At 46.0% G+C, this 15,796-nt stretch overlaps 1 protein-coding gene across 1 annotated transcript; it reads right to left on the bottom strand.

The window, feature by feature from the left end:
* Positions 1 to 5,107: 5,107 nt before the first annotated feature.
* LGALSL (galectin like) lies at positions 5,108 to 10,149 on the bottom strand. Its single transcript, XM_045884899.3, has 5 exons — positions 9,712 to 10,149; positions 8,833 to 8,904; positions 8,594 to 8,682; positions 7,536 to 7,713; positions 5,108 to 5,542 (listed from the first exon to the last, which is right to left on the bottom strand). The coding sequence occupies exons 1-5, from the start codon at positions 9,745 to 9,747 to the stop codon at positions 5,399 to 5,401; spliced, it is 519 nt and encodes a 172-aa protein (XP_045740855.1). The 5' UTR covers positions 9,748 to 10,149; the 3' UTR covers positions 5,108 to 5,398.
* Between the last annotated feature and the right edge of the window lie 5,647 nt (positions 10,150 to 15,796).

The raw sequence follows: 15,796 nt of genomic DNA on the forward strand, positions 1-15,796 counted from the left end.
TTAAATAAAATAGACTTCAATGAAACAATATTAAAAGCATATTCCAAGGGATTAGACAGAGTCTCAAAGATTAGCACTTTTAATACTGTTTTACAATGTTGTGGAGGATTGTTGTAGAAATTGTTACCATGATTCTTATTTTTTTAGAGAGGGAGAGAGGCGGGCAGGGCAAAGGAGGATGGAGAAAGAATCCCAAGCAGCCTCCACACCCAGCGTGGAGCCCGACGTGGGGCTCGGTCTCAGGACCCTGAGATCATGACCTAAGCCAAAATCAAGCCTGTAGCTTAACTGACTGAGCCACCCAGGCGCCCCGGCATCATGATTATTTTAACTCTGGCTTTTCAGTTGTGATGAATGTTTTACACCTGCACAAGCTGTTGTTAACTCTAGCTCTACAAACACGATGACACAGGGGTCATTATTTCTATTTCTCACGGGAGGGCTAAGAAACCTGGAAGTTTAAAGTGCCCACCTGAAATTGTGACTGATGGTTCGTGGGGTATTTGGAAAGTTCTTTCTTTTTTTAATTAATTAATTAATTTGAGAGAGAGAGCGTGTGGGGAGGAGGGACAAAAGGAGAGGGAGTCTTAAGCAGATTCCGCACTGATCGAGGGCTCGATCTCACAACTCTGAGATCACGACCTGAGCCAAACCAAGAGTTGGACGCTTAACTGACTGCACCCACCAGGCACCCCTGGAAAGTTCTTAATCTGACCATGACCATGTGTAGCCGCTTTGTACTGCAATGTAGATTATTCAATTTACCAATGTATTTCAACAATTAAAACATTTTTATCCTTCTTTAAAAAAAAAACCTAAATACAATAAAGTGTCCACCTGAGCTTACACAAGGAATCCCCGAGGCCAGGGCGTCCTAGTCCTGCCTCTCACCACTACCTCACCGCTTCTCTTCCTCCTCTTCCCAGACCAGCTATTTAGGCAAGCTTCGATTATGTGCATTTATCATTTTAGAAATAATGACAGAATACTGACGGAAAGGGAGGTGCTGGGGTCATTAGCAAACGTTTGTTATCATTCTTACTCATGAAAGCTTGGAAGGCCCCCAAAACCTCACATCATCCCCAAGGCCTGTGGCCGGCTTCCTGCTTCCCAGGGCCTATTATTTAGGGACTGTCTGTGTTGCCCTATCAAACAATGATGTCTCCTTACCTTCTGGCTTTGCTTGCCTAGTCACCCTCTTTCCCTGGGAGATGGAAGGGTGTATCAAAGCAAGAGAAAGCGTCAGTGGCTATTTCTTCCCCTTCTCTCTTGGTTGAGTATTGTTTTGGCATCTTGTATACACCCATATTAATTAATTATTAAGTATATGTCTTGCAAGGCAGTTCTTTGCCTTGGGCAGGAGACTTTTTTTTTTTAGGGAAAAATCATTGTGAAATTAACATGGCGATTAGTAAGCAAGGCAAGCATGCAGTGTCATGTACCAACTCACCAGCGTTTTCTTGTGAAAGGAAGACTCTAAATTCACTTCCAGAATGCCATGAACAGCTCACTGGGGCCATTACCACTTGCCCTCTGACCCCTTTCCAAGTTATAAGCCACTTTGTATATTTGCCTCAGAGAAAAATTGGGCCCCACCCTGGCGATTCTCCAATGAATAACTAATTGAAATGCTTACCAATGAGGAAGGCAGGCTTCTTCCAGAACCTCAATCTTTCTCAGAGCATGCACTGTTTAAAATAGGTGTCATGGGGTTCCTGAGGTCCTAAGACAACCTAAATGAGGAAGATTTTCATAAAACTTGGTTGAAAGGCACTTTCTTTTACTACAGTGTCTTATATTTGAGGTCGGGGCAGAGTGAAGAGAGGAGAAGGTTAAATCAGGGATAATGTCACATAGCTGTAGGGTTTATAATGACAGTTGCATGATTTTTTGTGGGGAGAGCAGGACCCGCTTGTGTGGAAATGCAGTTTTCACAGGAAGATATCCACAGGTTGGAATATCACAACCCCATACAGTCCAACAAAAGAAGATGTCCTGGCCTGGGTGCCTGGGTGGCTCAGTCGTTAAGCGTCTGCCTTTGGCTCAGGTCATGATCCCAGGGTCCTGGGATCGAGCCCCGCATCGGGCTCCCTGCTCAGCGGGAAGCCTGCTTCTCCCTCTCCCACTCCCCCTGCTTGTGTTCCCTCTCTGTCTTGCTCTCTGTCAAATAAATAAATAAATAAAATCTTTAAACAACAACAGCAAAAAAAAACCCATTGCACATACAACATAAACTCATTAGGTCTCTGAGACACTCTCCTTTCCTTGATCAGTTTATCAAGGTGGGAAACATGAACAACTGGTCTTGGGAGTATACATGAAAGTGAGGGAACACTGCTATACCATATGGTTTAGGCTAAGTATACCATACCTGGCACCAAATTTAGCATTTTATAAACCGGAAACCATTTTGTAGAAAATTCCTTTATTATAGTGCAAATAACTTTCAGCAGTGACATAATAATGTAAGAACACATTTAGCAACATTTTACACCACGCAGTAAATAAGAAAGTGTTTCTTTGAAAATATGTCATCATAAGAACATTATTCCTACATCAATGCCGGAAAATGCCAAGGCTGTTTCTCTCAAGGCAACAGGACTCCCTCCCTCTTTTCGGATATTTCCTTCTTAATAGAAATGAAAGGATTTGCCATTTTAACAAGCCACCATCAATCATTTCCCAGAGCGACTTCTTAGGGGGTTTTGAACTGAGGTTGGCAAGATTTGAAATGGGGTTTCAGATTTTAAAAAAATAATAATTTTGAGACAATTCTGGGACAGCCCAGAAAGTAGAAGTCACTTCTGTTAGTTTTTAAGTAGATACATACATTCACTCCAATTTTGATGCAGAAATGGACAGATTGTCTAAAGCCTGCCTTTTATTCCCCCAGAGCCTGATTGTTATTCATACTCCTTGGTTTTGGTCATGTTGCAAAATTAGGGCTCTGGTCAGAAATAACTCCTTACATACCGAAATGCTTTCCTGTGAAGCTTTAAATTGCACTTTCCACCCTGAATTCCCACCTTAGACCTCACATGCCAATGAGGCAAGAACATTGTTTCCAGTTTACAGCTAATGAGTAACACAGCCCACCCCCTGCTAATTGAGCTATACCTGAATTAAACCATCACATCATTTAGATTAATTCCAACAGGCTTAACCAAGAGGTTCCTACTGGGCCTCCCAGAGAAAGGAAGGGTTAACCGTGTATCTTTACACTGAGCTGCCCAAGGGCTTGGCAGCTAAGCGGTTAGCTGATAGGTAGAACAGTGTCACTTCCAATTAGCCACAAGCCCAGCTCCTCTGGTTTCTGCTGAATTATGCAGTGTGTGGGGATGGAGGGCCACTCAAAGGAAACCTCCCGTGGGGGGGTCTTCCACCAAAACCCCTACAAATACGGTTCAGGGTACCCTCGAAGTGTCCGCACGAACACGCCTCAAAATCTAGCGGCTTTATAAACCACGAGAAGTGAATCACAGGCTTGAAAGTACCTGGAGCCAAAGAACAGCCCTCTTGGCTGAATATGGCTGATTAAGTCAGCTGGTACATAAAGCTTTTCAACGCTCAGCCAGTCTTGTCGGATAAGGTTATCTTCTTCTATAACACAATGGAACTGTGCTAGATAGTTTCAAAGTGGAGAAGTACCCAAATATATCACCTATAAAAAAATTCACGGTTTTAGTTTGCTTTTTTCTTAGACTTTGGTACTGAAACACTGTCTACATTCTCGACACATGAAAATGACATGGCCACTTCCGTGCCTCTGCATGTTGTGTAAAAAAACTCAAAAGCAAAGCAGGACAAGGACATGTCATAACATGATGCAGTATGCTGTACAAACAAGACCTAAATTATATATAAATACATCCCCCCCCAGCTCCCCCTTGTCCCTCCCCACTACCTGACCAAAGCAGTGCCAAGGGTCCTTCTCTCCAGGGCCGGTGCAGTTTGCGAAGCCCGGCACCCGGGACTCCAGCCACCTCTTGCCGTGCGGTGATATTCACACCACTGCCTCCTCCTGGAGATGCTCTGCTGTCCGATCAGCTCCACAAATGCAGGGAAACCCCTACAGCTTAATTTGAAACATTCACACTGTGGGCTGGACTCCAGGGATCTGGAGTTCTGGGAGTTAACCTTCCAGATAAACTAACTGGATCATTTCCTAATCTGGATCCCCCCTTATCCTAATGTCTCAGCACAGCTAACATAGTAGGAAGCATCCTTTCCTCTGAAGTTCCAAAGGCACTGCTTAGAGATATTGGTGAGTGTCACATAGTAAAAGTAATACAATGAGCTAACAGCTTAAGTTGATATAAATCATTTCCAAGTAAGTTATTTGGGGCCATTTGCTTCTGCTTTACACTGCATTCCAGATTCATTTTCATAGTACACTTTTGAAAGTTTATATAATAGTTATTTTAAAAATGGTCTCCACAATCACCTCTTACATGTTTTCAATTAGTTTAATAACAACTTAACAAGCTGTTATAAAGACCTAGGTAAAAGTAGTTAATTAGGCTTAAGGAAGCCAATACTGTGCTAATTCACAGTAAAGAGAAAACGTGATATAAATAGAATTTATGTAATCGTCGATTACTTGAAAAGCAGTTTTATCAAAATGTTGCAAACTTTTCCCAAAAGCACTTACAGCAATTTATATCAAGAGATCCTAAGTTTAGGGGTATGGAAGATACAATTCTTTCATGACTGTAATATGTAATCTTCCCCTTTGGACCTAAGATATCTGTACATTCAAAAGTTCGTAACTTGCTGTTTTTGAGACATTAATCATTCTCTAATACGTACATTGAGTATAAATAAATAACTACGAGAAAGCTTTAAAAATCTGAATTAACGTTATGCTGTGCAAAAACCAAAAACCAAGAATAAATCCAAAACAAAACCAACCAAACCTTGAACAACCTACATTCTATGTAAATACCCTGACTAAAATGTTGGTTGTGCTACACACTTCACTTCAGTGCAGAAATGAGTTGATCTCGGTGTACCATCTTTGTTGGCGGTGGTGGTAAGTCTTAAGCACTTTTGTTTCTAAGTATCCCCTTGCTTTGAAAAGATGAATAACTTGCTACCAAATCACAAATTATCACAAATCCATGTCAGTTTAGTCTGAATAAAATCCAGCATAAATGTATTACTTTGTTCTGGAAATAATGGCTCGGTGTCTTTGTTCTGACAGCTTCCTAAGGGCAAACCACAGTTTGAAGTTGTCGTTTTGGGTTTAAACTGCACAGAAAGAAGAGACAGTGAAGCCTGCTTTTTGTTTTTGTTTTCTTTTTAAGTCTCCAGATCTGGCTAGGACACTTCTTCCAGACCCACAGTCAGACAGTTGTGGCACCTGATCCTATTTGAAACAGAGGTGGTTTAAACAGCATCAACCAAGCTTAGTGATCTGGAGGTCCCCATTTATCTTTATGGTGTCGATTGCAGATAACGTCTGAATGCGGTGGTAGAAATCAAAAAGTTGGTGTCCATCCACAAACACTCTGAAGCGTGGGTGCTCACAGAGAATTTCCACCTGGAAGAAACAAAATCATAAGCTCAATTCACAATTTCAGTGAACCCTGATAGGGAGAACAAACACACAGTCCTTCAGTTTAGAGAAAGGCAACATCTTCAGTGGTTCTCAAACCCTGGAATCATACAGAAGTACAACACAGGCTGCTGGATGCCACCCCCCCCAAAATTTTTGATTTAGTAGGTCAAGGGTCAGATCTAAGAATCTGCATTTCCATCACGTTCTAACACGATGCTGCTATTGCTGGAATGAGGAACACACCTTGTGAACCATTGTTCTTCACTCTTCAATATCCTTTAAAGATTTTAATTGTTCATGCTTGACCACTTCTCCATTCTCTTTGTACTCCGGGAAGTAACGTAAAGCAGCACAGATTTATTTATATGGCACTTAAGGCCTCCACGGTCATCCCCTGAACCTACCCCACCCTCAGAGGAGACCCTCGCAGAGATAAACTGGCACCCACTTAGTAGCATGTAATAACAGTCTAGGCACACAACCATGGTAAACACTAAAGCAGAGAGAAGGTTACAAAGTAATTACCATTGGATCAAGGATGTGTAATTAACAAGGCTTTGTTAAGCCAAACACAAATGCTGATTCCATATGGTAAAAGCTTTTTCTTCCTCTTTTCCTTAAGGAATTCACCATAGATTTTAATCACTGGTTCTGTGCTATGTATTTATTAAAAGCATTGGTGGCCACCATGTAAGAAGAGACTTCATATGTGATATTAGTCACATTTAATTCATATTATTACTAAAATTATATCACCAAGAAGGGCCGATTTCACTTCAGTTTGGTTGTTGGGGAGCATTATATTCCTCTTGGCAGACAGAAGCTCTGGTTACTCATACTCATGAGCTACGCATTAAGATTCATCATTAAGAAACTGTCACAGTCAAAAAAAAAAAAAAAAGAAAGAAAGAAAGAAACTGTCATAGTCAAGAGGAGCCTAAGGGGCCATTATCATTCTAGAGAAGGGCGGAGGGCATGGGTAATATGTACCGGGACCTTCTCCAGACTATGATTAGAAGGGCAACAATCTCAATTCTATCACTGACTAAAAGTCATGGATTCTTATTCCGCCCCCACCACATGTTATGATGAGAAGAAAAATTATTACTTCTTTATAAGGCCCTTGTAAATGTCTAGATGAAGAGCAACAGGTTAAGGGTAGTTGTGCTTTATTAGGCTTATATGCAACACGGAGCTTCTCACTGAGCTGTTATTATTGTAATGGATGTTAACAGGTGTAATACAGACAACTTCACCAGGCCTGGTATTTCAATAAATCCTTTCCTAACACATTACCCACATTACCTGCATCTCTTACTTGGCACTGTCCTTCATAAGGAAGGTGCTACTAATGTTGCTTGGCTGGATGGGAAGTTTGGGTTGTGCTTCCTGCCCACTAGATGGTGGAGAGCCAAGTTATACCCATCTGGGCCCAAGGGAAGGAATTTGTCAGCCACACAGCCGGTGACAATAAAACAGACTGAGGCTTCTTAACCCAGAGGGAGACACAAGGACCAGACCTCATTAGCAAAAGTAACAAGAGAAAAAAAGATTATCACTATTGTTCTTAAAAAAAGTCACCACTAATAAGGTTTAGGGCTCCTTATAGGTTGAAAAAAAATGAGGAAATTTCTAGCACTTATTATTTAATAATCAATCAAGATATTTTGGGACAGGTATAGATTATGTGCCTAGTACTAGGTTGAGTACTACATAGAAAAGTATTTATTCTTAACAATCTGGACATGGGTTTATTTACTAAATCTACGGCTAAACAGAGCCAAGAGCTACTATGGTATTAGTTCGTATCAGCAAACAGAGCTCTTTTGATCATTCTTCTTTTTGTCACTATCAGGTGACAAATTTCCTAGACGTGCAAAAATTCTGGCTGCTTAAAGCATTCTTGGCGTACGCCGGAGGAGCAGAGCACCATCACCCCGCCAGTGGCTACAGTGGAAGCGTTCGAGGTACTCACCCTGAATGGCTGGTCTGGGATGAATGGAAAGTAAGGGATTGTGGACTGTTCTTCACCTCTTTCGCCAGATATACAAGAATTTCTGAGTAGTTGCCGGTCTGTGAACACAGCTTTGAGTTCAATGGCCACATCGGCGGGAGGGTCTTCGGAGTCACCACAGGTCAAGCTGATGGCAAAGCTGAAAAGAACATCGTTTCATTTATTCTGGGTTTGGCTATCATTGACCCAGGCTCCCACAGTTCCTCTTTCTCCTTGGGGTTTGTTTGCTTTGAATGGGCCACTACTCTTTACACAGGAGATTAGACTATGTATGGAGGAGGAGGATTACAGTCAAGCCAGGTATTTTGTTTATTTTATTTTTAAAATTTTCTTTAAGAATTTATTTATTTGACAGAGAGAGACACAACTAGAGAGGGAACACAAGCAGGGGGAGTGGGAGAGGGAGAAGCAGGCTTCCCGCTGAGCCAGGAGCCAGATTCGGGGCTCGATCCCAGGACCCTGGGATCATGACCTGAGCCAAAGGCAGACCCTTAACGACTGAGCCACCCAGGCGCCCCCAAGCCAGGTATTTTAATACCGAAAGGAGGCTGTGGTAAGAACTTCGGTGGAGTTGAACATGACTAACATTAGGGATTTCACATACCCCAAACCACCCACACATCTGTGTCTTAATCCGTTTCAGAATTCTCAAAAACAGCCCCAGAAACTGACCAGAGGAAATAATATCTTGTAATATTTGCTTGTCATTTATATTGGTAGATCTTGCTCCAAGCACCAGGTTTAAAAACCCTTAAAAAAAATCCTTTGGCTTCCTCAAGGGTCAAAGAGAAAATGATGTGGGCCTATATTTATAATCTCTGATATAAATAGCTGTCTGGAGAAATGATGGCTGGGATTCATACACATTCTTTTCATGGGAACGTGGTACTTTCTTGGCACTTCCAACTACCAACACTGGCCACAGGGAGAAGAGGGGGAGCAAGCAACCACAACAAGAGTGGGCAGGGCCTTGTAACTGCCTGATAAGCTTTGGGGGCCACAAGGACTCTCTGGCTTACCTCTCTGGGTTGAGGTCTACAATGCCCATCACCAACACCTTCTTGCCTGGTCTCATGCCACCTTTAATATGCCCACAAAATGGAACTATCTGCAAAGGAGGACAGGAGAAACAGGAAGTGTACCGCCTGTCCCGGCAGAGCCAAGCCCTCAGATCCTGAGGACCTGACCCATCAGAAAATGCAATTAGAAAGGAAAAGGGTGCAGGCAGAGACACAGAGCCCAGAACGAAATCACTTACCAGGCGTGGGAAGTACACGTCGGCTTGAACTGGAGAGCCCAAGGAGTTGTTTAAATGCCCATCATCTAGTTTCTAAAAATAGCAGCACACAGATTGGCTTTCCAGAGGCTCTAGTTTTAGGGGGCGTGGGGGCTGGGAGGAGAAGGGGAGGGAGTGGGGAAGCACCTATACAGATCTGGCTGAATCCAGCAGCCTTCACCGGACACAGGCAGTGCCTGCAGATGCTGCCACCTCACAGCCCACTGAATAACCTCATAAAGCCCGGGAACAAAACCCGTCCTTTCCACCCGGTAGCTCAGCTTCTGAAGATCCCCAGACCTTCAGATCTAGATCAAAATCCAGGTCGAGGCACGCCGGGGAGCCAGAGCCCCGCGTCGGAGGAGGGGAGGCCCCTCTTCAACCGCAACCGCTTCTGGACCCGCAGTCGCCCAGGCCTGTCCTGAGGGACATGGCTGGGGTGCAGGGCCGCTCTCAACTTCTCTCGGGGGCCCGAGGGCCAGACCCATTTCCAAGGGGGAATCCCCGGGACGTCGGAGGCGGCCGCGGGGCGCGCGCCCCAGACACACTCGCACAAGCGCACACTCACACGTGCAACGTGCACACACCTGGCCGCCGGCTGCATGGCACCGCGGGGGCAGTCGGTCACCCCCACGCCACCGTCCGCCCCCATGCACCCTCTCTCCGGTGCACCCGGGGCACCCGCCTGCCCCCCAGGCCGGCCGCTCACAGCCGGCGCTCGCTAACAGGTACCGGGCGCCTTCCCACGCGGGGGGCGCCGGGCTGGGCCTCAGCCTCGTCTACGCCGCAGCCAGGCTGAGCAGGCGGCGGCGTGCGGGGCCGCGGGAAAGGGGCGCCTCGCGTGCACCCCTCCGCACTCACCACCGCGGTATCGCTGTCGGCCACCGATCCCGCCATCTTCGTGCACGGCGCGCCGGGGTGCACGGCTGGCGGCCCGGCGGCGGCGGCGGCGGCGGCGGGGGACGTGGGACGCGGCGCGCGGGCGGGGATCCCGGGGCGGTCCTGCGCCGGGCGGGGGCGCGGGTCCGAGGCTGGCCCGGCGCGCGCACACACCACACACACACTCGGGCGCGCACGCGCGCGCACGCCTGGGGCCAGGCGCCGACCCGGCAGGCTGGGGGGGGTGGAGGGGGAAGGAGCGGGAGGGCGGCGCGGGTCGGGAGGTCGGAGGTGGCCGCCGCTGCCGGCACCGGCGCTGGCGAGTCGGGGCTGCTTTCTTCCTCGGGGTGCTGCTGTCGCCTCCCGAGGCAGAAAGGTGACGAGGGCCGCGTCGCGCTGGCCCTGGGAGGCATTTAAAGGCCGCCGGGGCCCGGCTCGGGAACCGGGAACGGGGCGGGGACCGGGCTGGGCTGCCGCGGCTTGCTCAGCTTGCCCTGCCCCTCGGCCATTGGAAGGTGGTGGGAGGCTGAAAGGGGGAGGGACGGGCCAGTCGCAGCCGGGGCGTGCGGGAGGGCGGCGGCTCTGGGGGCTGGGGAAGTAAGGACCAGGGCCTGCCAGGTGACAGGTGCTTGTGACACCTTCGCCCCTCCCTTCCAGCCAACCTCCTTCCTTCTGTCACGTCCTGGGGACGGTGGAGGCCGAGGTCGAGGGAGGACTGGAGGGTGGGGACGGTATTCCAGAGCTCCAGATTTCTTTCAGAAAATTCCAACAAAGTGGAGGAGAAGATTCGTTCGGCCCTCTAGGGTAGAAGGATAATGAGAGGGCTCTAGATTTGCGTAAATAAATATTTGACCCGAAAGCAAGAGGCAGAGAGGACTCAGGGTAAGGACTTTTTTTTTTTTTTAATCCCAGGAGGCTAGATACAGAATAGGCCTCTCTCTCCCTTGTGGACTGATGGGCAGGCCTGGGCGACCCTGGAGGCTCTCCAGGACAGGGGCTGGCTATGTATTACCAAGCGGAACTGCTCCCAGTGAGTCCTCAGCCCCCACTGGGCCCTGTTTTTCACAGGTCACCTGCTCAGTGTGGGCCAATAAGTTTCTCACTGGGAAACTCCTTATATCCTTTGTGGAGTAATTCCCAGGGGTACACCCCTCTTTTTGTCCAAGGCACAAATTCCTTTTTGGTATTTTTTTTTTTTAAGATTTTATTTATTTATTCATGAGAGACAGAGAGAGAGAGAGAGAGAGAGGCAGAGGGAGAAGCAGGCTCCCAAGGAGCAGGGAGCCCATGCGGGACTCGATCCCAGGACCCTGGGATCGTGACCTGAGCCGAAAAAGGCAGACGCTTAACGACTGAGCCACCCAGGCACCCGATTATGTAACTTCTTAGATAAAGCTGTATCAACATACCCTCTATTAGGTGACATCTTGGTTTAAACATTCCATTGCATGAATCACCAGGGTGTTTTACACTAATAAGCAGGGAGCATGTGTGACATGCTGCAGTCCCAGAGGGGCCCTCACAGGCTCCCTTCTGGCCAGTGCTGCTGGCTGTGTGGCCTGGAGCATCACTGCAGCTTTTGTGTCTTAGCTTTCCCCTTATGGACCAGAGCTAATCGTAGTAACCTCAGTCCAGTAGGGAGAATTATCTGCACACATCTGTATGCCACAGTCCTGTCCTTTGTGTGCTCTGAAGTAGAGACTCAAATGCAACACAGTTGTGGTTCACATTTTTTATCTTGTTTGCAAGTCTTAGCTCAAAATCACACCTTAGTGATTGTTTAAAATAGATAGGCAGTGATAAGAAACCATGGACATTTTGAAAGCCCACTTGGATATATCTCGGTTTCTGAGAGTCTGGTACAGGGAAAAACCATCGAAGTCATTTCATTAGTTAAGTGTGACAATACATCTTGGTGGTTAAAGAGCCTGTGCCCTGGGTTCAGATCCTGTCTCTACAGTTTACTAGCTGAGTGATCTTGGACAAGTGTCTAAGCTTTTCTGTGCCTTAATTTCTTCACCTGTGAGCCAGAGATGACAGTGCTGATGCTAGGGGCTTCTTGTTGGGAAGATGAAGTAAATGGGTTCTTGGACCTTCCTTAGAATAGTACCTGGCACATAGTAGCACTCACTCTGCAAAAATGCTCAGTGCCTGCCATGTACCAGGCACTGGGGATCCAGCAGGGATTTTGTCTGTTGAACTTCTAGTGGGGAAAGGCAGTCCATCAACAAAAAAATACATAATATGTCAGGCCATAAAATACAAAAAAATAGGAAAGAAAGTAAGGTGGGAGAGAGAGATAGGAGGTGGAGTGGTGTTATTTACATAGGGGTGGGCCGGGAAGCCACCTCTGGTAAAGTGATGTTTGATGAGACCCCTGAAGAAAGGGAAGGGGGAGGGAGTCCTTTGGAAGTCTGGAAGAAGAGGTTTCTGGTGGAGGGAACTGCAAGGAAAAAGTCCCAGGTGAAGTATGTGAAGAGTGTTGGGTGCTTCGACAGAAGAGATAAATAATTACCAATAAAATAGGCCCCATAGACCATGTGAGGATTGGTTTTTACGTGAGAGAGGGGGGAAGACATTGGAAGTTTCTGAGCAAAGGAGTGACATAGTTTTCCCTCTGTTACAGATGCATCCCTCTGGCTGCTGTGTGGAGTGGCCTTTGTGGGGCGGGGAGTGCCCAGGAGGGAGGGTACAAGCAGGACTCCTCCACCGGGCCAGCAAGATATAATGGCGGCTCAGACACCTGGTGGAAGTGATAAAGATGTGAGAAGCCGTGGGCCCTTGATAAGTCCTAGCTGTTACCATTATGCAGCTTTGAGAGTTCATATTGACTTCTGAGCCTGTTTCCTCACCTGCAAAATGAAGGGTTGGGTTCATTCATCATTCCTTCTTAGCTCTTAGAAAGTTCTTGGGGTTCCTGAAAAGATGTGTAAATACCATCTGAATTTGAATGGGTTTGAGAGTAAGGGCTGCTGAATGAAAGCAATCTTGGGTTGACTCTTGGCTTGAAAAGTGATTTTATAAGGTGAAGAATAATCCTTTGATTTGTTTTGTAAGTGGAGTTGACGATGTTTGGATTGCTTGAGATGTGTTTCTTACATCTTGGGAATTTAAAGAACAGGAAGGTACTGAACCGTCCCAGAGTACTTTAACGTGGAAAATTGCCTTTTATCCCCAAAATGCTTCATTCCTTCTCAGTCTACAGAATGACTCATTTTAAATATGAAGAGGAAGGAGAAAGCCTAAATGAATTTTTTATTCTAATTAAAGCTGAACAGAGTCAAACTACTTTTTACAGGGAAAAGTTATTAGCAAATTAATGAATTATAGAGCTTTAATTTATTTTTATTCTTAGTTGTGTAGAGAAGGCAGACTGCTCTCTACTCGGATTTCAGGCATTTGTGTCTAAAACAACATTAACCAAGACTGTGACCCTTTTATGAGGTGCACCCGTGAAATTTCAAGATGAACTGCACTACTACTGGAAAATGCTAAAAAGGCTAAAGAAGCGGGGGAAGGCAGTCAGACAGATGGTTAACATCAAAAAAGAAGTATAAACAGGTCTTTGAAGATTTTGCTAAATGATCTTCCCAGATGAAAAGACTAGATCACTTCCTTTTTTCCTTTCCATTTAATGTGTTTTATTCACATGTGTGCAGGCCGCATTTCTAATATTGGGAGGAGACTACAGCATTGATGTCAATTAAACAACTATTTTACGGGTATTGTTTTGTTCTATGATACCATGAACCAAAAAGAAATACTTGAAAAGGCCCAAGTCTTGTCTTCGAGGAGCTCACAGCTCACTCTGGGAACCAATGGCAGAATGTCGTGGTTGGTAAGGTAATAAAGGCCTCACATTTATAGCCCGAGCACTGAGCGGGGGTGTCAGTTGCATTTGGAGGCTTAAGGCAGCTTCCTGGAGGAGGTGGCAAATTTCTGATCAAAGGTGTACAGCGACTTCCACAGTCCCGAAAAAGCATGTCTTCAAACACCACATCACAGCTCCATTTATGGCCTGAATTCTAAATCCAGGCTTCTCTATTCTCTCTGGCCCAGCAGCTAGCTAAAGCCATGTCTCAGAGGTTGCGTTTTTGTCTCCCGCCCTGGTACAGATGGACATACCTTGTTCCCTTGCCCTGAGCCTGCCTTCGTAGGCTTTCTGCCGGCCCTGACCCCCTCGGCCTGACTTTGACCTTCTGACCACCTGTTTTCTGTGTGTGTATAGACACGTTGGCTGGAGCAGGTTTTCCTAACCTCAGCACCATTGACATTGTAGGCTGGGAAATCCTTTGTTTTGGGGGGCTGTCCTGTGCATTGTAGGATGTTGAGCACTAGATGACAGTAATGTCACCCCCTACTCCGACATTGACAAATGTACCCCATGGGGTGCAGGTGGGGAGTGCAAAATTGCCTCCCATTCAGGACCTGCTATCTAGAAGGTGCTTTAAGATTCCTATTATTCAGAGGCACCTGGGTGGCTCAGTCATTAAGCGTCTGCCTTCAGCTCAGGTCATGATTCCAGGGTCCTGAGATTGAGCCCCACATTGGGCTCCCTGATCAGCAGGGAGTCTGTTTCTCCCTCTCCACCTGCCACTCCCCCTGCTTTGTGCTCTCTCTCTCTCTCTCTCAAATAAATAAATAAAATCTTTTAAAAAATATTCCTATTATTCATATTTTTATACATGATATGAAATGTATCCAATCTAATCTAGAGTAAACTTGCACATCAGAAAAGCCTCCTTTTGTATTTGGTGAGTCATCGCTTCCTGATACTACATGAGCACTTCACCAGTGGTCGCACAAAGAACACCTAAGATGAAGGGGAACCTGTGCAAGCCCCTGTAGCCGTAAGTCCCAGCTCAAAATGTCTTTGTGATATTGAGAAATTTGCATTCTGTTTTATCATACTGCCATGTTTATTTCTGATATAAACCTAATGTGCTCCCTACACCCTTAAATACAGTAAAATTGAAGCATCCCAAGTGTTTACCTTCTTTTATCCTGTGGCTTGATGCCCTCCCCACCCCAGGCCCCAAAGGATGGTTGCAGCCTCTTTTGAGGAATGACACCGCAGTTTTATAGGCCCGTCAGGCTTTCCACTCTCCATAATTGTTTTTGCCAGGCCAGTCTCTGCTCATGATAAATATTCATGTAAGCGGCAAAATACACAAAGTCAGCATCCTTTTGCTTACCTAGTTAGGTAGGAGGGCACACATTTATCAAGCTCTTTTTCTATATTTCAATACATGATTAAAGTTCTTAATTATTGTAGGAACTATGCCCACCGTTATCAAATAATTATTTTAGACATGCATACATTTGTGTTGTACCAAAGTAATCAGGGGACAACCATAAAACTTGGCAGTCAATGGCAGTTCCTAACATTTCATTATTTTCAGTTTATTTATGAGGAAACTAGAACCAGCCTCCTGCTTGTGTTTTAATTACAGGGACAAGAAGGATTGATTTCAGAAAACCTCCTCGCTGAGGAAGAGAATACTGAGCCCATCCCCCCGAGGCTTCAGAGGTACTTGCTCTTTCCTACCCAGGGGATGTCACTAAGGGCCCTTTAGTGTGTGTGAGAGCCTCTGGGGTGCACCCTGTCCTGAGAGCTCACTCCCGGGAAGGGTGACAAGAGCTGCTGGGGAAGTGAAAGCCTTCTGCCGAGGAAAACAAAGAACACTTCCAACGTTTGGAATTGGCAGCTTGAATGAAAGATATTTTAAGATTCTCTCCAGCATGGCATTGGGCGTATCCTGAGAGCTGAGGATGTGCTTCTGGGCCTTCTCCCCAGCCTCACCTTTCGGCGATTCCAAGAGGTGGATCTGGTCTTCAGCCAGTCTTTTTGCCAATAAGGAATGTGACAGGCCTGTGTGACTGCGCCCCAGGCCTAATTTCACTCTTCTCATTATGCTTGATGTTTCTGTTTTCATTTGCTGGTTTATAGTGCTCCCTTTTATTGCATCTGTGATTTTACTTTCTTGTTGTCAAGTGGCAGAAAGGGTTTCTTAGTTTTGTAGTTTCATGGAAACTTGCGTGGCTCAGCTGGGTGGAAGGAGATCAA

This window comes from Mirounga angustirostris, unplaced genomic scaffold (assembly GCF_029215605.1).
Source record: "Mirounga angustirostris isolate CCGP_5_RB_7025 unplaced genomic scaffold, mMirAng1.0.hap1 SCAF_10, whole genome shotgun sequence".
Taxonomy (NCBI): domain Eukaryota; kingdom Metazoa; phylum Chordata; class Mammalia; order Carnivora; family Phocidae; genus Mirounga; species Mirounga angustirostris.

Bases quoted from the DNA above. Each gene is read 5' to 3' on its own strand.
- LGALSL (XM_045884899.3), bottom strand. From the start codon at position 9,747: ATGGCGGGATCGGTGGCCGACAGCGATACCGCGGTG. The intron at 8,683-8,832 runs GTAAGTGATTTC...CCTCCTTTGCAG, and splicing joins ACGTGTACTTCCCACGCCTG to ATAGTTCCATTTTGTGGGCA. The intron at 5,543-7,535 runs GTGAGTACCTCG...TGTTTCTTCCAG, and splicing joins TCCCAGACCAGCCATTCAGG to GTGGAAATTCTCTGTGAGCA.